General features: G+C 39.6%; 1 protein-coding gene and 1 long non-coding RNA gene across 2 annotated transcripts in view; one reads left to right on the forward strand and one right to left on the reverse strand.

Moving 5' to 3' along the window:
* adcy1b (adenylate cyclase 1b) overlaps positions 1-27,025 on the forward strand; it is a 579,599-nt gene that overhangs the window by 429,040 nt on the left and 123,534 nt on the right. The window contains exon 19 of the mRNA XM_073871739.1: positions 25,750-25,874. Within this exon, the coding sequence (XP_073727840.1) occupies positions 25,750-25,874 (125 nt within the window). The remainder of the gene's footprint in view (positions 1-25,749; positions 25,875-27,025) is intronic.
* On the reverse strand, positions 14,381-16,361 carry LOC141365994 (uncharacterized). The gene is made up of 3 exons (XR_012370924.1): positions 14,889-16,361; positions 14,609-14,706; positions 14,381-14,441 (listed from the first exon to the last, which is right to left on the reverse strand). It is a non-coding gene; the product is annotated as an uncharacterized lncRNA (long non-coding RNA).

Genomic DNA, 27,025 nt, shown 5'->3' on the forward strand with positions numbered 1-27,025 from the left:
ACCTGAATATGGAACATAACATTGTTTTATGCTGTTTTTGTCAAAGCTAATTATTTCACTACCTCTATTTAAACTACAGCCACCATCTTAATAACTGGCAAACATTAGGCTAGCTTCTAATAAGAGAAATTATACTTTTAGATTTCGCAAGAGCAGTAAAATCAGGTGTATGTTTGTCAGCGCGATACGCATACAGTGGTGCAGGTGCTGGGCTGTGAGCGATGGGCGATTAACTGTTACTCATTTAAATTGCATTCTTGTGTGAGAATGATGACTTTTGAGCCTCGTATTTGAGCCTTTGTCTGCTTTGAACTTTGGAGAAACGCCAGGATCTTTTATCTAGTTCACAAAAATCGTTTTAATGCGTTTCCTTTATTAAGACATCTAATGTCATTGTGGATAAGCAAGTGATCATTGAGCCGACATATCCAATTCAATTCAATTTTATTTATATAGCGCTTTTCACAATAGTTAATTGATTCAAAGCAGCTTTGCATTAATAGAAGCAGTGAAAAGCACAGAGAAACGACAGATTGCACAACATAATACACGATAGCATAAGCAGTTAAATTTGCTGCAGCTATGACTCAACATTATAAGCGAGCGTATTACTAATGTAACGTCTAGAAGAGGAAGCTAAGTTAAGCCCAAGAAGGCTGCCACCCCAGGCTAAAAAACCCCCCTAGGATAAAAAAAACCCGGGTTCTGCCGGTGATCGTTGGGCAGGCATCAGCTGGGCATCACGTTGAAGGACGGCCAATAGATCAGAGGTGTGCCGACTTGCACATTTACCGGAACTGGGTCTGTTTGTCTCATTGTCCTCGGGGTCGAGGACGAGACAGGGAGAGAAAAACAAAATCATATTAGCGTAGGGGCCGTTCACATGTAATGCAAGTGTCACACAGTGATGAGGTTTAAATCAGCTTAGTTCCAGACAGGCTAACTATTGTGGAATAATTATGTTATCCACAGTTGAGGATTTAGCAAATTGGGGGCCGAATGCGAAGGTATATATGGTAACTAAGGGTCACCTTCCGGTCTTTAAGAGAAAATAAAACCTGTCGACCCGTTTGACTAAGGCCTGAAGCCCTACTGTCAAACGGGTCTATATTGCATACTATTCACAAGACCACGAGAAAATGCCAAAATCGCAACCCGACCATACGTGCCAACCCGTTTGACTAAGGCTGGAGGCCCCACTGTCGTCGTTAATGCAGGTTCAGTGGCAAACGGTTCTGTATGGCATACTATTCGCAAGATACAAGAAAGCGCCAAAATCGCAACCTGACCATACGTGCCAACCCGTTTGACTAAGGCTGGAGACCCCCTTGTCGTCGTTAATGCAGGTTCAGTGGCAAACGGGTCTGTATGGCATACTATTCACAAGACACACGAAAGCACCAAAATCGCAACCGACCATACGTGCCAACCCGTTTGACTAAGGCTGGAAGCCCCACTGTCGTCGTTAATGCAGGTTCAGTGGCAAACGGGTCTGTATGGCATACTATTCGCAAGATACAAGAAAGCGCCAAAATCGCAACCCGACCATACGTGCCAACCCATTTGACTAAGGCCGGAAGCCCCCCTGTCGTCGTTAATGCAGGTTCAGTGGCAAACGGGTCTGTATGGCATACTATTCGCAAGATACAAGAAAGCGCCAAAATCGCAACCTGACCATACGTGCCAATCCTTTTGACTAAGGCTGGAGACCCCCTTGTCGTCGTTAATGCAGGTTCAGTGGCAAACGGGTCTGTATGGCATACTATTCACAAGACACATGAAAGCACCAAAATCGCAACCCGACCATACGTACCAACCCGTTTGACTAAGGCCAGAAGCCCCACTGTCGTCATTAATGGAGGTTCAGTGGCAAACGGGTCTGTATGGCATACTATTCGCAAGATACAAGAAAGCGCCAAAATCGCAACCCGACCATACGTGCCAACCCGTTTGACTAAGGCTGGAGACCCCACTGTCATCGTTAATGCAGGTTCAGTGGCAAACGGGTCTGTATGGCATACTATTCACAAGACACACGAAAATGCCAAAATTGCAACCCAACCATACGTGCCAACCCGTTTGACTAAGGCCGGAAGCCCCACTGTCATCGTTAATGCAGGTTCAGTGGCAAACGGTGACAAACTATTTAATGCAATTCATTTTGAAGTGTTCATGCTTTTATTTTTCAGGTTTTTATTTATTTATTTGGTTGGTCTGTGTTTTGACCGCATGGATTAAAGTGAAAAAAATTCTTCTGACTGAATTTTTTTCAGGCCAAGTCATATTCCTTATAAATAGGCGAGACCAATAGCAAGGCTCCATACTTTTTTCATGAGGTGCACAGTGGCCCCCAACTGAAAATTTTAGTGGCGCAACCAGAAAATTTAGGGGCATACATCGTAAATCAACATGCTAACCAAATAATCACATGTCTACTAATTTCCACTGTATTACTAATAAAAACCTTGATGATAGATGCAGAAATAAGTGTGCTGTTTCAAATTCAGTGCCACATCACAAAAAATAGGTCAAATTTCCAGGGTGCACATGTGCGACTGGATGTAAAATTCAGTGGCACACACTCAAATTTTGGTGGCAAAATGCCACCATTTGGTGGCAGCCTGGAGCCCTGAATAGCATTCTAAGGGGAGATGTTTTTCGCCATTTATGCTATATTGAAGTCTACTGTGGCATTTATAGGGTTGCCAACTGTCACTATGAAATAGAGCAGCAGCACGAGTATGTTTTTTGTGAATAAACAGTGTTAACACTTAATTACAACATATGATAAGTTTATTAATAGTTTGTTAATTTACAGCTTTACTTTTAACACAGTCCTTTAATTGAACCATAACCTTTAATATCTATCTAAAACAAAACACTTGTGACTCCTGCACTGAGGGTTAAAAACGTTATCCCGTCATGTTAATCTACTTGTGACAAACTAAAAAAATGTATTCTGTAAGATGTAGTTTACAGGGCATTTCAGATTATGGTGAAACAGCTAAATAACTCACTATATAAAAAGAAATATGAATATCACCACCTTTAATTAATCTTAATTATTTATTAATTGTAAATCTTATTAGTTTTGGCATTTACTTATACTTTTTTTTAAATCAAGGTTGAAACTGTTAACATTAGTTAATGCACCATGAACTAACATCAAGTACTTTAATGACATAAACATGAATTAATAAATGCTTATATACTCTATATTTTTCATAGTTTGTTCATGTTATATAATGCATTTAATAATGTGAACAAATACAACTTTTTTTAAAAGTGGTACAGAAATGTTTATGTCATATTATTCAGGGCACATAAACGAACAATCCAGGGTCTGTTCTGCTCACACAACAGCTTACAGTCACAGCTCTAATACAGTAACGTTATGTATGAATATAAACCCTGAACGAGCAAATCGAATAAAACTTGTGTACAATTCGTGCAGGATGCCTGTAATCATAGTGACAGTTGTACACTGAATGACTGTACCCTTTATCAACAAATTATTATTTTACAATAGAGGCAGAGCTGAGGTGCTATTTTATGCGCAATGTTATGCACTTAAAACAACGCATTGTGCGCAACGTGCGTATATTACACAAGAACAAAATTCAAGCTCACTAAGGATAAACAGTCAGTGATGAAATAAGGATAATAAACAATAATGTATATATCTTAGTAAAGGTATAAGTTGATTTAGTCAAGAGCGATTAAGAGAGATTAATTGTTTGATTAACATTAGTGACAGATATAAGCAAAAAGGGTAACTTACCCTTTTTTCTGCTGTTTATTTTCTCCTAAGCCCTAAATGGTCGTGTTTGAGGATACTTGCAAAGACGGGATTTTTGGCGCATAACCTTATGCGTATTTAAGGCCAATAAAGTGGCAAAAATACTCACAAGCTTAAAGAGAAGCGAATGCGCGACTTGCTTATTCCCCTCATACAGAAACAGCGCACACATTTAACACTGTTGTTATTTTTTCAATTTAAAATCACTTGTTTTTAAACGCGGATACATGTACAAACATCAAGATTTCCTGACCATGGGCACATGCAACTGCAAGAACTGACAGGTGGATGACATCAAAGTTCTGCGAGAGCATTTCGGAAGCAGTCTCGTCTAATGAGTTCTCAGTTCGCTCTCACGGGATTTTGATGTCATCTGACTGCCTCTTGGTTCTTGTGGCGCCACGTGAAGTTTACCCATAAGTTTAACAAACTCGTTGTATCAGCCACTGGTTAGATCAGCGTAGCATTCAAAAACGATCACGTACGAGACAAATCAATTACCCCCAAAATACTGGACCCTAGGCTGTGCAAAGACACGTAAATTACCTGGCTGTTTGATTTTCTTAGCCCACGAACTGAAAGGCTTGCCAGTCTTCCTCATTTCACTAAGCCAAGTAAATCTCCATTGGTCTTATACACGTTTATCGATGTCCAAAACATCGGATCCTTCCTGCATTACAAGTATGTCCATGCTAGCAGAAATAAAGTTTTACCTCAGTTTAACGTGAGATACAGCCAGAAAACCCGGAGTGGATCTGGTGCGTAGTGATTACAGAACGCTTACAGTGGAGAGGGGAACGTGATTTCGCTCCCCTCCAGGCTTTGATCACATTCCACTTAACAAGGTGAATACACGGCGTCTTTATGAAAAGTTAATTTAATAATTTTGCAACTGACGGAAATCCGTCGTAGTCTCGCTGCAATCGACGGAAATCCGTCGCTACGACGGAGAACTTTAATCCATGTGACCGTGAGTGCTTTGTTCTGTAAAAATAACTATTGCGAGTTAAGTACCTTTACTAGACAAATTATGCAAATGCTTTGTTGAAGAGAAAAGTTTTAAGTCTAGATTTAAAGTTATCAACTGTTTCTGATTCTCGGACATCGGTTGGTAAATCATTCCAGAGCTTAGGGGCTAAGAAGGAAAAGGATCTTCCACTTAAGCCACAAACGAAGAAGAAACAGCAACTTGTTGTGTATAATTTGAGAAGACCAGCAATGATGGATGTAAAAAAACAGCAACTTTTGTTGCAGTTTGAGTTAAATCACTCCTCAACTTGGCCCTTCTTTGTTTTCACCGTCGCAAACGGAAATACCTATGACACAGTTTTTTTTACCTGACGGGAGGGGTTCTGGTGGACCAATCACAGTGCTTGTGGTCCGCGTAGAACTGACGCGCTCTTAAAAATTCTGCGAGGTGCGCGTCAGGCTACGCAGACCTACGCACAGGCCACGGATTGCCTACGCCGAACCTATGCACAACTATAAATCGCCCTTTAGGCTCAATTAGCAAACAATTACCAAGGTGGAAACACTAAGGGGTGGTTTCCCGGACAGGGATAAGCTTAAGCCAGGACTAGATCTTAGTTTAATTATATAGCTAGTTGTAACAAACATGCCTTACTAAAAGCATTGCATGTGTGCATTTTGAGGCAAAACAAAGGGCACTGATGTATTTTAAGATATGTCAGAGCAAGTTGTTTGATATGTCAGAGCAAGTTGTTTTCAGTTTGGACAGCTCTTACATTTATTTTAGTCTAGGACTAGTCTAATCCCTGTCTGGGAAACCGCCCCTAGGAGTCAAAATTGAACACACATCAATCAGATCCTTCAATAGATAAGGGCCCGAATCAGTTCACTGAGCTTTGGAACAATGGATCCACAGATAAATGAAGGAATAAGTTGAGGAGAAGGAGGAGGGAGAGGAGGAGGCAGAGGAGGAGGATGTGGTAAAGGACGAGGAAGAAGACATGGTGAAGGAGGAGGAAGAGGAGGAGGACGTGGTGAAAGAGGAGGAGGGAGACGAATGGCAAGGTGACAAGCAGTCTCTGATGAAATTCGAGCCACTCTAGCTGACCATGTCTTTGTCCATGGTATGACAATGAGGGAGGCTGAGCAACGAGTAAAGCCTAATTTGAGTCGCTTCACTGTTGCCTCCATATTCAGAGCCTTCAGGGAGAAAACAGATAGGTGTCCTTACAGTAAGACTGATCTGTACAGTAACTTTAGTGTGCATACACTGTTGGACTATGCTACTCTAATAAAGAAATGGATAAAATTGCCTTCTATACAGATAGACATATCAGTAGATGAATGCCAGGGGTGCATCATGCAAGAGGTTTTAACACTCGCTGTTTGGCTAGGACCAATATAGCCTGTGATGTGCACAAGATTCTCTGGCCTGACCCAGAACAAAGACGGAATGTTGAGGTGGAATAATTTTTTATAAAATGTTTTACAGTTGTGCTGTGTTGCATATGAATGGATAAAAATTTGCTAATGCATACATTGATTGTGTCTTTTTTGGTCACGTGAAAAGGTTTTTGAGGGGGAGAACCAAGCAACTTACCAGTTTTGGATATATTGTTTTGAATTTATTGCACCAGTGTGTAATACTATGTTCTAGTGTGTGTGTTTTTGAAAGCTTGTGTGTGAAGTCCAGTGTTTCCCACAGATCTGAAATTTACTTGTGGTCATAGCCGGTGAAAAGAGCAATGTTTCCTAGTAATGTGTGACACAACAGAATACTTTGATTTATTGAACATTTATATTAATTTCACATTATAGTTCCTTAATCCAACCACCCCAAATGTTCTTTGCCATAAACAAAGCTGACACAAAGCACCACAAAAACACTTGCAATTAGATGACCCCTTTTACTTAACTCTATTGAATACAATAATATGCAGGGCCGGAGTGGGACTCATTTTCATCCCTGGATTTTCATGTCTTAGACCGGCCCACTTTAGTTCATGACTGACTATTGAAATAATATCTTTAAACCCTCAGTATAAGTCTGCAGTAGTGCACTGTTCTCTGCAGCCTTGCAATTCACTGTATTTTTCAAATCATATTCCGTGCAAATGCAGTAAACAATTATAATTTTTGCCATAATCATGCAGCTCTACCATAAGACCATAATATTACTAAAGTAAACTTATTCAGAAACTAAGGAAACAAATGTGTTTGTGTTTTCCTCTATATTTCTATTTCTAAAAAATGGTGAGTCTTGAGATTAACTGTTGGGTTGATAACGTTTGGAAACCCCTGATATACAATACACAAGCAAGATTTATCAAGTATGCATTGGAAACAAATGGAAAAAATCTGTATCTTTTTTTAGTACTTAGATCATGTCTATTGCTAAATAACGTAGGCCTACATTGTGTTAAAAAAAGAAAACATCATGGATATACTTTTTCAAATAAACTAATGAGTTTTGCATCAAATAGATTTTTGTTCCTCTTGCAATAAACGATGAATAATGACTATTCATAGAGAATTCATAAAAAAATACGTTTTGTAAATTCTTTTCCTTTTAGAGGCCAGCCCGTTTGTATTAAGACGCGCTCAAGTTTATTTAAAATATAATAGACGCGCGGCCGGCAAGCGCGCTCAAAAGACGCGCTCAAGATTATATAAAATATAGACGCGCGGCCGGCAAGCGCACTCAAAAGACGCGCTCAAGTTTATTTAAAATATAATAGACGCGCGGCCGGCAAGCGCACTCAAAAGACGCGCTCAAGTTTATTTTAAATATAGACGCTCGGCCGGCAATTAAGCGCACTCAAAAGACGCGCTCAAGTTTATTTAAAATATAATAGACGCGCGGCCGGCAAGCGCACTCAAAAGACGCGCTCAAGTTTATTTTAAATATAGACGCTCGGCCGGCAATTAAGCGCACTCAAAAGACGCGCTCAAGTTTATTTAAAATATTATAGACGCTCGGGCGGCAAGCGCACTCAAAAGACGCGCTCAAGTTTATTTTAAATATAGATGCGCGGCCGGCAAGCGCACTCAATATAGACGCGTCTGAAACAAAACTCGTGTTCAAGTAAGCGCTTTGAAAACCAGAAGACAGCGGCACGTCCTGCGTTTCCCATGCGTTTAAGATGTCAATGAACCCTAATGCAAGAATTCTTCCAATAAGTGGTCGAGACTCGGGACACAATCAACTTGTGCATAAAGCGACGGGAACATCTCTCACCCGCAAATACGCGTCATCCCGGTGGCATGACAACACCGGCCCTCGTGGCCAAAAAAAACAGACCGGCCCACCGGGAATCCTCCCGGTTCTCCCTATGGCCAATCCGGGCCTGATTATATGTATAGTATAGTAGACAGTGCAGGTCTATAGATTATAAGTGTGACTGGTATTATAATGGTTGTAATTTCTATTAGATAGAAAAATAGGCACTTTTACTGCTTCTGCTCTATTTCTCTCTTGCCGATTAAAAAAGCTTAATCCATTCATTATTTCAGATTCAAAAGTGTACTTGCTGTCCTGGTGACAGGTGGCTTTACATTAACTTACAGCTTACATCTTCTATAAATATATAAACATACAAATGATATCAAATTAAAGAACACACCCTCTGCTTTCAAACAAACAATAAACAAACAAACAAACAAACATACAAAATGGGGAAAAAACTTTCATTATATATTTACTTTTTCCACTTAATTTAACCACTGAAATATGGATATTTCTCTTCAAAAATACAACATTTTGAGCAAAAAGCTTAAAAAATGCGTTTTTGTAAAGGACTTTATGTTAGAGATCAGACTCAGAATGACTATCAAACATAAAGGCAGTTAAAATAAATCATTAAATATTTTTAACTTCTGTTTTTGATAAATTCGGTTTGGCCATCTAGTGGATAAAAGCGGTATTACACGTTCACCTTGAAATTCGTCCAGAAAGGCATATTAATTAGTTTAATATTAACTCATAATTGACAAGATAACTCGTCAATGGCGGTGAATGAGTTAATAATAATATTTGTAAAAAATGGGAGAAAGAAAATGCAGGGCGTGGTCGTGACTTTCTAAACAAGCTGGTTGTTATCGCCATAGAAACCGGAGGCGCACTGAAACTGCACATGAGCTTTAGCACGTTAGCGCTCACGGTCGTTCTCAGATCGACTCGTGTTTTACACAAAATATTAATCAGACTTGTGGGACCCGAAGAAACTAAACTAGGACCGACTCGGTCCCAAATGACTATTTAAAATATAAACCCGGAACCATATAGGTCTCGCGTCTTCCGTAAAGACCTCTAATGGTAAAACTCTGCTCAAGTTCAGAAACATGGAAGGATACAATCATGTGAGACAGATCTTGCTTGGCATCACAGCCAATTCATTGAGAAACAGAGAGCACGTGAACGCACACCAAACTCATCGGGAGAGACTCGACGTGCTTGCACACAAAATGTCATTATTAAAGAGTGCCATTATCACGGAGGAACAAAAAAGACTAAATTTGATGGCAGATACTTGGGCGCTTGTTAATATACCTGGGCGGCCCGCCCAAGTAAAGTCAATGTGTGGGAAACACTGGAAGTCTGAGGGAAAAGCTTGGTTTTTCAGTAAGAGTGAATAGTTTTGAGTGTAGAGCTTCATTTTGACCTGAAAATATGATGTCTCATTGTGTGAGATGTTATGGAATTGTGTTTACTGTTTTGAGAATATGAGGCATAGTTTCAGGAAATAGGTTTAATCAACCGAGAAAAACTGTACGTGCATTTTGCTGAGAACTCTTATTGAAATTATAATCTCTTTAAATGTGGATGCTGGAAACTAAGAGGTATGAAGGGACTAATTTATCTGGGAACTTGACATCATATTACCTACATATTTGGTTCTCTTAAAATAATAGTATAAAATATTAATAAGCCCTGTTTAAAAATATATTTTATTTTGTTGTTTCTTCTGGTTTCTTTGTAAAATGCAACCAAGTCTTTCTTAAATAAGAGCTGAAAAATATGTGCATGTTGTCGTGTTTTTGGCATAGATTCAAGCGACACATTGTAGAACAACTGAACAGCATTTATTTAATGCGTCATTCCCACAACTCACATTCGTTCACGTGAACCCAGAGCACCTAGTAGTTCCGGTAATTTGTGTTAGACGCTTCACAATAAAACCCCATACATAATAAAACCCATTACTCCACATCCCCCTTTCTAGGAGATGAATGCAGACTTCAATGAACATTTACTCCATGAATGAAAACACTTTTTTTTCTTTTTTACTTTTTACAACTTAAAGAACACCTTCTTTATATGTTACTCTTTTGTATTCACAAGTCCAGTCTTTGAGGTTTTATGACACTTCTGCCAGACCTGGTTCTGACAGGACCTGGGGAAGCTGCCTTTGGAGTCTCAACTGCAGACTCTGAACAGTTCGGTGTGAGCCTGGCATCCTCGGTTGGACAGACAGGTGTGCTTGGAATTTGAACCTTTGGTGTGATTTCAGGCAATGGCAATAGATGATGCCTAGGGCTGTGAATCTTTGGGTAGACAGCGAATCGATTCGATTCACGATTCAGATGTTTCCGATTCAATTCAAAAACGATTTTTGCTAATCAGAACGATTCAATTCGATTAAAAATGAAATTTGATTCGATTCGATTATTAACGATTCTGCTCTGTAAATTTTAGTATACATCTGCATCTGAGCAAATAAAATAAATATTTGGGAAATTCATGACCATTTAATAGATTTTCAATACCTTGATTCAGGACTTCAGTTTGATAGCTTAACTTCTTATGACTCAAAATACAGTATTGTTCAAAATAATAGCAGTACAATGTGTACAATAAAACCCCATACATAATAAAACCCATTACTCCACATCCCCCTTTCTAGGAGATGAATGCAGACTTCAATGAACATTTACTCCATGAATGAAAACACTTTTTTTGCAGACTGACCAGAGTGATCAAGGTTTTTGGTATATTTTTTGTTGCTGCGTGGCGGGCGGGTTGCCGGTGGGTTCAGTGGATTCTCGGAGGGCGGATGAGACCCAGCATTCGTGGTGTGCACGCTCTTGGGGCTGTGCAATTGGGCAATTAGTTGAATTAGTTGAAAGGGGTGTGTTCAAAAAAATAGCAGTGTGGCATTCAATCACTGAGGTCATCAATTTTGTGAAGAAACAGGTGTGAATCAGGTGGCCCCTATTTAAGGATGAAGCCAACACTTGTTGAACATGCATTTGAAAGCTGAGGAAAATGGGTCGTTCAAGACATTGTTCAGAAGAACAGCGTACTTTGATTAAAAAGTTGATTGGAGAGGGGAAAACCTATAAAGAGGTGCAAAAAATGATAGGCTGTTCAGCTAAAATGATCTCCAATGCCTTAAAATGGAGAGCAAAACCAGAGAGACGTGGAAGAAAACGGAGACAACCATCAAAATGGATAGAAGAATAACCAGAATGGCAAAGGCTCAGCCAATGATCACCTCCAGGATGATCAAAGACAGTCTGGAGTTACCTGTAAGTACTGTGACAGTTAGAAGACGTCTGTGTGAAGCTAATCTATTTTCAAGAATCCCCCGCAAAGTCCCTCTGTTAAAAAAAGGCATGTGCAGAAGAGGTTACAATTTGCCAAATAACACATCAACTGGCCTAAAGAGAAATGGAGGAATCTTTTGTGGACTGATGAGAGTAAAATTGTTCTTTTTGGGTCCAAGGGCCACAGGCAGTTTGTGAGACGACCCCCAAACTCTGAATTCAAGCCACAGTACACAGTGAAGACAGTGAAGCATGGAGGTGCAAGCATCATGATATGGGCATGTTTCTCCTAGTATGGTGTTGGGCCTATTTATCGCATACCAGGGATCATGGATCAGTTTGCATATGTTAAAATACTTGAAGAGGTCATGTTGCCCTATGCTGAAGAGGACATGCCCTTGAAATGGTTGTTTCAACAAGACAATGCCCCAAAACACACTAGTAAACTGGCAAAGTCTTGGTTCCAAACCAACAAAATTAATGTTATGGAGTGGCCAGCCCAATCTTCAGACCTTAATCCAATTGAGAACTTGTGGGGTGATATCAAAAATGCTGTTTCTGAAGCAAAACCAAGAAATGTGAATGAATTGTGGAATGTTGTTAAAGAATCATGGAGTGGAATAACGGCTGAGAGGTGCCACAAGTTGGTTGACTCCATGCCACACAGATGTCAAGCAGTTTTAAAAAACTGTGGTCATACAACTAAATATTAGTTTAGGGATTCACAGGATTGCTAAATCCCAGAAATTTTTTTTTTTGTACAAAATAGTTTTGAGTTTGTACAGTCAAAGGTAGACACTGCTATTTTTTTGAACACACCCCCCTCAACCAATTGCCCAACTGCACAGCCCCAAGAGCGTGCACACCATGAATGCCGGGTCTTGTTTGTTTTCTGAGAATCTACTGAACCTACTGGTAACTTGTTTGCCACGTAGCAATAAAAAATATACTAAAAACCTTGATTATTCTGGTTAGTCACATTGTACTGCTATTATTTTGAACAATACTGTACATTAAGGCAAGTAAACCAAAAAAAATAATACTACTTCTACATATTCAATGCACCATAAGCTTTTATTTTAAACTTTGCATAAATTTCCTGAACATTTAGGAAATACAGCAACGTGTGTAAATTGTTGGACTTTAAGGCGTCCAATGCATGTTCATAATTTGAGAAAGATACAAATATCCAAATTGAATATTTATTGATCAGATATTAAAAAGTTACAGCATGCTGAGCCGTCTCAAGTCCTAACAGCAGGATTCGACAGACTAACAGCTCAGGACAAAAAACATGAGTATTTATCGTCGTTCTTTCTTCACAATTCCTCCTCCCCCAATGGGCTGTTCTCGTTCATCTGACTCCATCTCCACATACCTTTGTAACCTGTGGGGGTTGCATATCACACAGACAGAAAGACATACACAGACCATTCTGTTCCCTAAGGCATTATGTCCTTATCTGGACATCTTTGTAACTTTAACACTTTTGGCCATTATCATAAAATGTAGGCCGTAAATATGTAAAACATAATTAAAAACAACACAACAATACTCCATTGTTCATAAATTGGTTAAATGCATTCATTAGTTAAACATACTAATTTTCACTTTCTCTAAATGTAACATAGTTATAAAGCAAGCAACTAGTTTATTGAAACCATCTGTTCTGGGTGTTTTCCCTTCAGGGCTTTTTTACAGCCCCCCGGCTCCCACACACACACACACGCGCGCACACACACACACACACACACACACACACACACACACACACACACACACACACACACACACACACACACACACACACACACACACACACACACACTTTGTGCCCTCGAGCATTTCATCCCTATATGGCAATGTCTTATTACAGGGCAATCTTCTACATTAGTCATGGGCACAAAGGCATAATCATTTATATATTTTAACACATTAATATTCATAGCAACATATAATTTTATAAATCCAAACACCTCTACATGTAACAATCTGGAAATGAATGATTGCCAGTGAACTAATATCAAAAGCATGCACTTCTTTGTCTGTGTGTTTTCTCCTTCAAGCTTTGCTCTTATCTCGGCCATCACCAGCTGGAAATTCCTTCACTCAAGCTACCTCCCCCCAGCAACCCTCCACACACAGACAGCTCCCATATCCTCAGCACAGGAATCAATCCCGCAAAAGCACACATAAGCTGAATTATAACGATACGATTAGTAGAATACATTTAAACAACATCAAATTCCACAAAAATACAGCAAAGTGTGTAAATACAGCAAAGTGTGTAAATACAGCAAGTGCAAAAGTACAACAGGCCAAGTCCAATGTGCAGTAATACCAAAGAGACTGCGATTAAAACATGGTGGTGAGTGCAGTAAGACAAATTTGAACAAACACCAAAGTGTGTAAATACAGCAAGTGCAAAAGTACAACAGGCCAAGTCCAACGTGCAGTAATACCAAACAGACTGCAATTAAAACATGGTGGTGAGTGCAGTAAGACAAATTTGAACAAACAAATGTCTACATGACTTGCCTTTTTCTAACCCAATCTACTTGAGTTTTTTTTCCAAAAAAAATTAATTGATCAACACAATCTGGCCGTAAACTGCTTCTCTGTCTCCTGCTGTGCTGAAAACTCTCTCTGAGGCCACACTAGTAGCAGGAATGCAAAGAGAACTTTTTGCCAGATTTGCAAGGATTGGCAGTTCTGTCTCATGGGACTTCCACCAGTCCAGTGCATTTTCAGTCAGTGGCAGAGGAACCATGGATCTGTATTTTAGTACCTCGTCTCTGCGGACCACGCTAGCTGACCTTGATAGTGGACAGGTCTCTGGCACCTGCTCAAAGATGTTGCCGAAGAGCAAATCCATAGCTTTCAGTTTTTTTGCAGGACGCATCTCATCTGAAAAAGAAAAATAATTAGATTGATGACAATACAAAGTTGTTTGTTTGCATCTCATTTCTTGTCCTTAAATTAATTTTGAATTACAAATGCATCAGTATGCCTACCCTTTAAATTTAAACAGATTACTTATTATTAACAAGTTATAAAAATAAATACCTTCTTCAGCTGTGTCTGGTGGCTTCTCTTCAACTGCATCCTCCTGCTGTTCCACTTGAATCTGTAACAAAATTAAATATAAATATGAACACCAGCCAAGTCAATAACTTTACTAAAACAAGCCAAGTACTATTTAGGAGCATCCTATTACAATCTTATAATCCTTAATACAGTCTAGTTAATTAGCCAGCATTTGGTTAATGAAAATAAGGGAAGTTGCAAACATACACTGTTTGTGGCATCAACAGTAAGTTTAGTGAAGACAAGTTCTCTTTCTTCATTTTCTAGAAAGGGTAGCCCTTTGAAGTGGGGGTCCAATGCAGATGCTAGCAACAAATAATAATAATAAAAAAAATAGTTGTTTCCAAGTCAAAATGAAAACTATGAACAATGTTGTGCTATTAATTTTTTTTAATACAAGCAACAATTTGGTATTAATAAAAAATCATTCAAAGATTGTAGTCCATTTGCAATACTTTTGCTTTTGACAATTAGAGAGACATCTTACCTTTAAGCAGAATGTCGCGTGAGTTAGTATACCGGGATGAAAAGTCCGTTCTCATCGCTGATTTCATTTCTCGAGTCATGGCTGTGTCGTCCTCGCAGGGCTCGAGATGTTTGAGTAGTTTAGCCTGGAGAGGCGCAATCACAGACACGGTTGGTTGTTCTTCTTCACACATCATAGTAGTAGCGATCTTAATGGGTGCCATTACTTTCACTATATCCTCAGCATTACTGATGTCCGTTTCTGTGAGAGAGTGTACTTCCGTTCCCCTCCGCAAATCCTTTGACATAAGCGTTGCCAAGATTGCAGTTTGTTGTTCTAAGAAACGCTCAAGCATTTCCACCGAACTATTCCACCTATTGCAGACGTCCTGTTTAAGTTTGTGTACCGGCAAGCCGAGAATTTGCTGTTTCTCTTTTAACGTGCACGTAGCAGTAGAACTTCGGTGAAAAAAAGACAACACATCTTACTTTGCCCAACAATTGCTCTGCACTGGTGACTTTCATGGCCTTTTGAGACATCAAGTTTAGAGTGTGTGCAAAGCAAGTGATGTGTGGGGTAAATTCTGCAACTTTACCTGCAACAATCATATTTCGGGCGTTATCAGTAACAAGAGCCGGACTCTTGTCTGCAATTTTCCACTCGGAACAGGCATCGCGCAGCGATTCTTCAATGTTTTTGCTTGTGTGGGCTTCGTTTAGAGTCCTTGTTCGAAGAACGAAGCTCTGCATTTGCCAATTCATGGAAATCAGATGTGCGGTAATTGTCACATAAGACTCTGTCGAACACGACGTCCAAGAATCAGTCGTGAGGGCAACACAGACAGATTAGGAAAGCTTGACCTGTAGTTCCTCTTTTGTAGACCGATACAATTCCGGGATGCATTTTTCACTGAAAAACTGACGGCTGGGTATTTTGTATCTTGGTTCTAAAGTGTTTATCATTTCTCGGAAGCCAGTGTTTTTCCACAACACTATAAGGGCACATATCCTTGCAAATAAATTTCGCAATGGATGCAGTTATTGATTTAGCACGATGGGTGTTTTCGGGAAGACTCTGAAGTTGACCAAATAGGTTAAGAGTAGCACTTCTCACGACTGACCCTGAAATACTAGCTGCTTTAGGTGCAGGTATGTCAACCTTAATGGCATGGCGTCTGCGGAGATGGTTGCTAAGGTTCGTTGTATTTCCGAAGTATTTTAACTCAGATTTACAATGTCTGCAAACTGCAACGGACTTGTCAATCTTTCCATTTACTTTGTGAAAACCAAAGTAATCCCAAACCTTTGATCGCATGTTGGCAGGTGCCTTGCAAATTTCTCCTTCGTTGCCCTCCATTTGTGCACTGTCTGCTCTGCTGTGTGTTTATTCAAATGGCGGCAACGTACACGCGCCGCGAATTGAAGATTAGTGACGTAATCCACTGCGCCACTGCAGTGAGGGCGCACTTTACGTCGCAGATGCAACTAATTTAAGATTTATATATATATATATATATATATATATTTTAATTATCCATCGTATTCGTTTTATAATCACGATTCATTCGATTTTTAAATATAAAATGAATTATTGACCGAAACAAACGATTTATGATTCAAAAATCCAGGTTTCAAGATCGATGCATATGCATCGGCAGGATTTATAATCGATGCATCGAGAAAACGAATGAATCGTTACACCCCTAATGATGCCTATTTCTCCTGATAACTCCTGAAGGGCTCTCCACTTCGCTGATATTTGACGGCTCTTTCATTGCTTTGACTGCTCTGATTTGGTCCAGGTCAGGTTGGACTCCCTCCACAGACAAAATGTGTCCAAGGAACTTTACCTCATGTTTGTGTCATTTTTGGTTGGCACTGGGACCATACCTGAACACCGTTCGGGCTCTTCAACTCTGCTGATTACTCCCATGGACTCCATTTTTTCCAGTTCTTGTTTCACTTTTCCCAACAAAGGAATGGGGACATGTCTTGGTGTGGCCAGGGAAAAAGGAACAGCACCCGGTTTCAGCTTAATAGTATAAGGTTGCTGCATTAACCCCAAACCCTGACACAGCCTCGGATATTTCTCATTTAACACTTTCATGTCTATGCTATCTGCCCTAGACACAAGGTTTAGCTTAACACTTGCTGGCCTGCTCAACAGCGTTGTGTGCAAATCTTTGATAACATATACGTTTTCTTCAATTGCTTCTTCACCTTTGCACAATGTTTCTCTGCACATACCCAATACATTGAGAAGAGTGCCCCCAGGTCCAAACAATGGTCTGTCTGGTTTGCATAACTCTGTCACATTTTGGTTTATACTGTGGTACATCTGGGCTGGGATAACTGAAAAATCCGCTCCAGTGTCTATCTTAAATCTGACATTGTGGTTTCTGATGGTAAGATCTGCATACCAAGGATCTGAACCTGCGTCTACAGAACCAAGGAACATAGGTGTGTCATTATACTTCTCGGTTTCTATCACATGCACGGATTTAACAGACTTACACTATAATGTCCTCTTTTACCACAAGTATGACAGGTCACATCTTTTTTTTTTATAACTTTTATTTATCAAATGAAAAAGACAAACATAAGGTGCATACAAAAATACAGTGTCTTTTGTTTTATAAACTTAACAACATCCCCCTACCTACCTTCTGTCCTCCCCCCTGCCCACCCCAGACCCATAATTTACTTGTACATATTAAAAGGAAAAAAATATATATATAAAAATGTATATTTGTACATATATATACATTTATATACCCATGAATTAAAATTATAATACTTACAATTAGTACAAATTAATAATTACCAATGCCAGTACTAGTTGCTAGTGATAATCATTAATTGCACAAAGTAAATATCAAATAGTTTCTGCTTACTCCTCAGACATCAGAGCAAATTATCTGTTATGTTGGGGTGTCTCAGAGTGGATAGATCATGGGGGGCTTTCTGCCGCTGGCAGGATTGGAACTGAGGAAACAGCATATGTATATAACCATACAGTGAGACTCTACAAGGAGACTTCCCGAGCTGGCAACTTATCTAGATAGTCAAGTAGTGGTCTCCACTGAGTGTAACACAGGTCACATCTTTTGCTGGACATTGAATTTTAGCATGTGCAGGTGTTTTACCACATCTGTAGCAGGATCTCTCATTTGGTGTTTTGGACTTTGTTGTGTATTTTGGCTGAGTTGGGGACTTATATTTTGGATAGTGTTGTTTTGGGTGCTGTTGTTTTCTATATTTTGCATATATTTTTGTGTAGTTCTCTCCTCTAATGTCTGTTTGTTGCATTTTTATGACTTCTGACTGCCGGGCTTGATTTATTGCCTTATCCAGCGTCAAAGAGTGCTAAGATAAAGTCTGAGTCCCACAACGAGGCAATCTCTTATTAAATCATTGTGTAAAGCACTGTAGTTGCAGTTTTCAGCCAAATCATACAGCGTGGTGACAAACGTGTCAACAGTCTCATTAGTTACCTGTACTCTTTGATTAAAACAGGCTCTTTCATATATAATGTTTTTCCTGGGCACAAAATATATGTACAAAGTGTCTTTTACAGTTTGATACTGTTGTCTCTGCACGTCTGTTAAAGTTTGACCTTGAAGAATGTCGTCCGCTTCATCCCCCATACAGTAGATGAGCGTGTTTACCTGGTTAGCCTCTGAGCTAAGATGCAAATTACTGGCTAGATGGAATGTTTCGAATCTCTGTATCCACTTTTCCCATTGCTGGGGCTTAGAAAAATCAAATGCTTCGGGAGGCTGAATGGTGAATGTGGCGTTCGGGGGTGAATTTTCATTAGCATTGTTGCCGCTGTTTACCTGTAGCTGCATCCTCGCGAACCTATGTGTTTGGCTCGGGCATCCACATTGCGTCCCACCGGGTTCCTTTGTGAGTATTTTTCTGTGGGGTTAATCCTACTAGCCCACGTTTCCCTCCGCAGAGCACTGCTTTGCTTACATAGCCACAGCTGTCTTTATACCTCAACTACTGTTGACTTTCGCCCACTATTAGCCCTTAACGGGGCGGTGGCTTCCGCAGCGTTCCTATCCCGCTCAGATAGGGCGCTTCCCAGTCGCTGGCACTACTGTGGGGTTAAAGGAACATCTAGTGCCCGGCCTTCTGCCTTAAAACCTAATTCTTTTTCTCCTTAAGTGGAACCGGAGGGCTTTACGCAGACACTGAAATAGGTCAGCCCTCGATGGCGTTTTGGTAGGGATTACCAAATCGTCGGTCACGACGTGACGTCATAGTGACCGACTGAAAGGGAACGTCTTGGTTACGTATGTAACCCATGTTCCCTGAAGGAAGGGAACGGAGACGTCACGTCCCGTCGCCACAGGGCTGCTCCCTGTTGTTTATCGGACGGTCACACTCTCCCGGCTTTCTCAGCGAAAAGAAGCTAATTTCCATATTTGCACCTGCTGCTTATATACACACCTGGTGGGGCGGCATCAGCATTATGCAAATACCTCAATGCCAAGTTCATTGGCGTTTTAGTAGTACTCGAAGTTGATTGGTCTCTCTAAGCGAGTTCCCAATTTGTCGGTTACGACATGAAGTCTCCGTTCCCTTCTTTCAGGGAACGTGGGTTACATACGTAACCGAGACATTGTACTTGCCAAACTGTTATTGATGTGGTAGCTCCATTGAAAACTAGGCAAGTTAAAAATAAAATCAAACCCTGGCGAAATGATTCCACTTGTACTGCCAGACGTGAATGTCGCAGGGCTGAGCGCAAATGGAAAAAAGACAAACTTCATGTATCTTTACAAATATTAAGGGACTCTTGGAAGCTTTACCAGACATGTTTAACAGAAGCCAAAAGGAAATATTTTGTTGAGATTGTTCTGTCTAATTGTAATAAGCCCCGTGTGTTATTTGAGACTATAGATTCAGTTTAAAATGTGCCGCAAACTCTCTGGCTTGATGCCTCATATGATGGGTGTGAAAAGTATCTTCACTTCTTTATTGATAAGGTCACTACCATTAGGGCTCAAATATCACTATCGGTTTATGACCCCTCAGTTCCTGCCCAGGGCTCTGCTATCTTTGACATGTTTGACCCTGTGTCTCTTTTACAAAAAAATGTTGGACAATTGAAGCCCACAGAGTCTCCAAATGATATTATCCCTCTTCGACTTTTAAAATAAGTTATTGCTACTACGGGGTCATCTATTCTTACAGTTTTAAATAGTAGTCTTTCCTCTGGGGTGGTCCCTAAGCTGTTTAAACATGCAATAGTGCAACCTGTACTCACAAACCTGCGCTGGATCCTGCAGACCCTGCAAATTTTAGACCTATATCTAAACTGCCTTTCTTGGCAAAAATCCTTGAAAAGGTAGTTTACAGTCAATTAATGGCCTTTTTAGATGAGTTTTTCAATCTGGTTTTAAACCTCTACATAGCACAGAATCTGCACTTCTTAAAGTTTTTTATGATATTTTTTAGCTACTGATTCTGGGGACTGTGTTGTTTTGTTGCTTCTGGATTTGACAGCTGCTTTTGACACCGTGAACCACAATATTCTGATTTCCCGTTTGGAACATTGGGTGGGCGTGAAGGGTATGGCACTAAAATGGTTTAGGTCCTATTTGGGGGGTAGAACATTCTGTGTAAGTTGTGGAGATGCTGTGTCCTCCTCTGCCCCACTGTCTTGTGGGGTTCCACAAGGCTCAATATTAGGCCCCCTTCTGTTCTCTCCGTATCTGCTCCCATTGGGGTCTGTACTTAGGAACATTGGTATGTCCTTTCACTTTTATGCTGATGATAGCCAGATCTATATCCCTCTCAAAAAGAAGGAAACTGCTGGCCCACTACTTAAGTGTCTTGATGACATCAAAGCATGGATGGCTTTTAACTTCTTAAGCTTCAATGAGAGTAAGACTGAAGTTATGCTATTTGGTGACTCAACTGCCACCAATTTTATTGATCTGGGCCCGGTTCCCCGATAATGTTCACTCTTAGTGCGCTAAGAAGACTCAAAAAGATATATCTTACCAAAGTTGTTTGTGTTCCTAAGTGTGTTCCCCGAAGTGTCTCTTAGGAAGCTTCTTAACACGCTGCCTCTACGTTCGACGTAACAATGGCGCTGTCCCAAGTGTGGTGCTGAATTATTTGCGATCGATCGTTCAGGGATCGATTTTCCACTTCACGCGAAGGTGCATTACGGCGTTAAGAAAGACAACACGCTCTATACAAATGGAACATTACTCAAACTATTCCTGTAGGATTTATTTTAACATAGTTTAAGTTATCCGTAAATAGAGTATTAATTAAATTATCAAATTGTCAGTAATACGGGTAAACGAACCGGGTATGCCTCGCAAATCATCCACCCTCCTTATCCCGTTGTGCCACTTGTGCCGCTTCTTGACATGGGTTTAACGGCTTTTAAAAATTATATAATACACTTTTATACTAATGGTAAGGTACTTTACAATCAGAATTGATTGGCAAGCAGCTGCAGTTTTCTGTTTAATGCGGAATTACTTGCCATTTGTTAATGTTTTCAATAAAAAGCAACCTATCTACAATGAACAGAGAGAGAGAGAGAGTTAGACACAGAATGGTCTGAGAAGATCCAGCAAGGCGAAATTTTTTCTAATATTGCCACGTCAGGCAAAATGTCAAAAGGGTTTAAGTGTTGCCGAATAAAAAAATTGTCATGGACTAAACGGTTACGCGGCCGGTGTGGTGTCGAAGTCTGTTCCCCCTAATTTCCCTTTACTGTAGTGTTTTTATAGCATTTTTATCACATATGTTTATTCTTTATACACATTGAAAGTTTTAATGGCTACTGAGATGTATGTGTGTGCATTTATGTAATGTATCTTTATTTGTTCTTAATGGTAAGTCAATTATTTTAACAGTATCAATCATATTATTTGTATAATATATATTTATTATGTAACATAACTTTTTAAAACAAACAGTATATTGTAATAATATGTTAAAATACATAGCCTAATATTATGTAATGTATCTTTATTTGTTCTTAATGGTAAGTCAATTATTTTAACAGTATCAATCATATTATTTGTATAATATATATTTATTATGTAACATAACTTTTTAAAACAAACAGTATATTGTAATAATATGTGAAAATACATAACCTAATATAAAACTGTCAAATGTATGAAATATTTAATTAATTGTATTATAGAATACATGATATTATTGCTTTAATCTTTCTAAATAAATTATAAATGTAACGTGATGAAAACGCTCAAAGAAACATAGAGGGAACAGACTTCGATGGGGAACAAACACAACCCCAGCGCCGTCTTTGATTTTATGTTATGGACATTTTAAGACTTATAATAAAATATGTTTGCATTGGATACAGGACTATTTATGCAGTTGACTTCATTTGGTATCAGAACTAATGAATAATTGTCAACATACCATAGTTTGACTTGTACTGCGCTACGCTGATGTCTAAGGACTGCTGCAGGCGGTGATAGCGTTTTGCGCTCAAACAACGCTAAGAGAGAGCTTACGAATGGTCCAGACCAACCTTACGAAAGTGTGACTTACAGAAGATATACTTATCGTACGAACGTTTTGGGAATCGTGCCATAGAGTTAAGAGAGAGGTTAAGGAATAGGTTAATAACTACTTGGCGATAAGAACGTTTTGGGGAACCGGGCCCTGGGCTCTTTGAGCCAATACGTTAAGCCAACAATCACAAACCTAGGGGTAAAAATTGACCCTGAACTTAAGCTGGATAGTCAGATTAGGTCAGTGGTAAAGTCAAGCTTTTTTCATCTGAGAAAATTGGCCAAAATAAAGCCAATTCTCTCTAGGCAGGATTTTGAGATGGTAATACATGCTTTTGTAACTACAAGGTTGGATTATTGCAATGCACTTTATGTGGGGGTCAGTATGTCTTCCATTGCTTGGCTCCAGTTGGTGCAAAATGCTGCCGCACAGTTACTAACTGGAACACATAAGTTTTCACATGTTTCCCCGATTTTATCCTCACTACATTGGCTCCCTATACATCAAAGGATCCATTTTAAGATTCTGTTGTTTACCTTTAAAGGCCTAAATGGCTTTGCACCGCCTTACATTTCTGAACTTTTACATCCCTATAGACCTACCCGCTCTCTCAGGTCAGCCGATAAACTGCTCCTAAGTGTGCCTAAAACTAAGCGCAAGCTTAAAGGGGATCGGGCTTTTGTGGTTGCGGCTCCTAAATTATGGAACGAGTTACCTTTATTCATCAGGCAGGCATCGTCTTTACCAGTTTTTAAGTCTCTTCTTCAAACCCACCTGTAGGCATTGGCGTTTGAAAACTGAAATTGAAAATACAGATGGTATGTTGTCTTTGTATGGTTGTATTTACTGACTGTTAGTGTTCTTGCAGTCGTGTGTGTCTTAGCGTTTTTATATATTTATTTATCTATTACTGTTTTTACTGTACAGCACTTTGTGTCCGCTCTGGATGTTAAAGTGCTTTATAAATAAAGTTTGCTTGCTTGCTTGCTTGTTATGCAGCCATTTTTCAATTCAATTCAATTTTATTTATATAACGCTTTTCACAACTGTTAATTGTTGCAAAGCAGCTTTACATGAGTAGATGTAGGGGAGAACACAGAAAATCAATAGATAATATAAGAAGTAGAATTTTGCGGCTAAGGATAAACCGCACAAGCGAACGCAGTAATAATGTAAAGTATACAGTACTAAGTGCTAAGTTAAACCAAAGTTGCCCGACTCTCCCGGGGATTAAAAAAACTCCTAGAAGAACAAAAACCCCAGCAGCAGGAACTGGGTCTGTTTGTCTCATTATCCTCGGGGTCGAGGACGAGACAGGGAGAGAAAAACAGAATTCTATTAGCGTAGGGACTGTTCGCGTGTAATGTTAATGTTCTTATTTTATATCTGTACGATCTGTGACACTCGCGCATATGCTTATACTTAGTTCTCCGCTCGTTTGACACGCATCTAGACAGAGACACCTCCCACCACAACCGCAGCGAAGCATGCAGCGAAAAACACACTGGACATGATTTTATTGGTTGTCTAGAAACAATGCAAAGCACGCATTGGCTGTGAGGGGGATTAGAGTGCAGACTTGTAGGTGTTTCTCAATGTCAAGGAAGGATCCTCGAAGCCAGATTTTCGAGGATGCTACGTCATCAACATTCGTCGAAGGACTGTTCCAATGTCGAGGATCCGCGGAATTTCAACCAAGGACTGAGTCCTTCATTCGAAAAATATCCCATACAGGAAAAGCTGCATGTAGCCTTTGCGTTCTCAAATCACCCACAATCTTATGCGCGCAGTGCCTGAAGCACACCTTTTCACTGACGTATTGACGCAATGACGTGCACTTGCTAGCCTATTCCATTTACGTGTTCTCTGAATGCTAAAGAGGAGCTTCGTCTACCCTCTGAAAGAAGTGACTTGGAAGGACCAGTCCTGCCAAGGAAGTATCCTTGACATTAAGAAACACCTCAAGAATGAGACACTGAAGTTTGCGGTGCTGAGAGACATGCCATTCGCCGCTTGTTGATGTTTTGATGTCATAACAAATACCTGGCTGACAGGAAAGAAATGATAGAGAAAGGAGAGAAAAAGAAAACAAAATGAAGGAAAGAGAGCAGGTGCGAACCAAACTATTTGAGTGAGGCAAGCACTGCACACCACATTTTAGCCAGTGCCAGCCTGCAAAATAAATGCTTGCTGCACAATAGTCTCTATTTCCATATGTATATAAGATACAACTTGTTTCCAAGCCTGTGATGTTCTTATCATACTAAGTTACTAAACAGAAAGTGTAAGACGTATCTTTAGAGATTAAATGTTAATATAGAAAACAGTGTTTGCACATTGTGTGTTTTTTGCATCAAAACATTATGAACGTGGTGACATTTTACATGAAAAATGTTATATATAATTGTAAACTAGCAAAACTTTCAATGAATTACAAAGATTAAGCACATTAAACACTCTGTTCCCGAAACAGCCACATATAGAACAAGGACCTTCAAACAATCTTATTGCAGGTGATGAGAATGTTAGTGAAGGTAAGCCCAATCAGCCACATAATGTAGTCAGACAACAATAAATTGTTTATGCATTCAACATTTTCCGCCAGAAATTTTAATATTGTCTTTAAATATAATTAGATTGTCATTACTTTCTCTTTTACTGTGTGTTCTAACACTATGCACATCAGGTAAATTATTGTGGAATAAATAGTAGAATAAACATCAGACATGAATTTCATGACTATGGGTAATTGTAATCCTGTATTCATGCTTGTAGAGGTACCCACACCACAGAAAGAAAAGGTTGTAGATGCAGGAGGCAGCAGTAGGGGCAGAGAAGAAGGTTTAGACACGAAAGAAAATGATTTCTCACAGCAACAGGACAGTGAGAAGAATAATGTGCGGACAATGGTAGGAAAGGAAAGGAATGGTTTTAATTCTCAGTTTGTAGCTGTTGATCCAGCATTATGGTCAGAGCCCCAGAGGTTGACAAATCAAACTGCTGTCATGAATGCAAATAACCCTTTATTATACTATTCTACATACAACGTCATATACAATGTCAATGCTGTAAGACAGTAATTAACAAGTGGTTACTAAATTAGTGAATTACGTGTCCTGTGTTGTAAAAATTTTAATATACTAATTACTATAAATTTTATTATCATTTAAAAATAGTGATATAGGGGCCCCCGCACAATGTGTTTGCACGATTCTGTGCTACGCCCCTGCTTGCAATACATTTCTGTAGGCTATTTGGTTATAAGTTAAGAGTATTTGTAAAGTGTTTAAGTATTTGCTATTTATTAAATGTACGAAAGGACAGTTGTGTTTTTCTGATATTTAATTTCCTGTTATCAGGTATCAATGTAGGCCCAGTAGTAGCAGGGGTTATTGGAGCTCGCAGGCTACAGTATGACATTTGGGGAAACACTGTGAATGTTGCCAGTCGCATGGACAGCACTGGAGTCCCAGGAAAGATCCAGGTACTCAAAAAAGGCAGAAGCTAAGATTTTAATGTCTTCAGCTAACAAAGGTTTCCTTTCATAGGTTTACTTAAAGTGCCCATATTATGAAAAACTCGCTTTTTCTGGGTTCGTTTGTGTCTCTGATGCTCCCACACGCATACAAACTTGGAAAAAATCCATCCATGCTGTTTTGAGTGAGATACAGGTTTCTGAATGTCCTCTGCCTTGAGTCTCAGATTGCGCGAGTTCAAACTCAGCTCCGTTGTGACGTAACTAGCCGTTTCGTCACTCGACGTTTGAATTTTCCCGCCCACCACCCCACTCGCAGGTCTCCACCCACCAGGTAGCTAGAGAGCACAGAGCAGAGCAGTCACTTCGCTGATACCCTCTATACTGTCGTCATGTCTCACTGAAATAACAGCGCTATTTGGATATTATGGACTATACTCCCGCCTACTTTTAAAAACAAAGTTTTAACGCGTTTTTATTTAAACCTAAAATGTGATCTCATATACAGTGTGTTACGACGCAAATAGTCAGATTGTAGGCGATATGACGTTCATGCGAAATCTGATGTAAACAACAGACTATGTAGCTTTCACGGATTATAAGCATTTGTGGACAAAAATGGTCATTGAATGTATTTTATTGGATTTTCATGGATTATTCACACATCTGAAACAGACTGGATTCGATTCGCGATCGCTATATCAACACAAAAGGTAAGAAGTCACGTTATATTTTGCATGTTGTCATATTCTGTCACAAAAAACTACATTTATGATGCTAGAGCATCTGTATCTCAAAACAGAGACCATACATTGATGCTTATCCCGTAAATTATACCATATATATATATGTTGTTGTTTGTAGATAACTTAGTAGGATATATAAATATTTTTTGCAGGCTAGATAGTTTGCAGCGTGGTTTCGAAAGTTAAAAAAAATACTTAACGGCTTTATTTTACAATTCTACATGAACAAAGTAATAGTGCTTTGCCAAACTAAAAGTGTTTTGCCAAACTAACCGAGACCGGGCCTTACCGATCCGGCTTTTCTGACGAGGCCAACGTACCCTTTATAACTTTACGGTCCGGAGCTCCTGCTAGCTTCTAACAATTAGCACACAGCCCACAAGCAGTATACATCCCCCGCCGGGTCTAAATTTC

Source organism: Misgurnus anguillicaudatus, chromosome 2 (genome assembly GCF_027580225.2).
Source record: "Misgurnus anguillicaudatus chromosome 2, ASM2758022v2, whole genome shotgun sequence".
NCBI classification, from domain to species: Eukaryota; Metazoa; Chordata; class Actinopteri; order Cypriniformes; family Cobitidae; genus Misgurnus; species Misgurnus anguillicaudatus.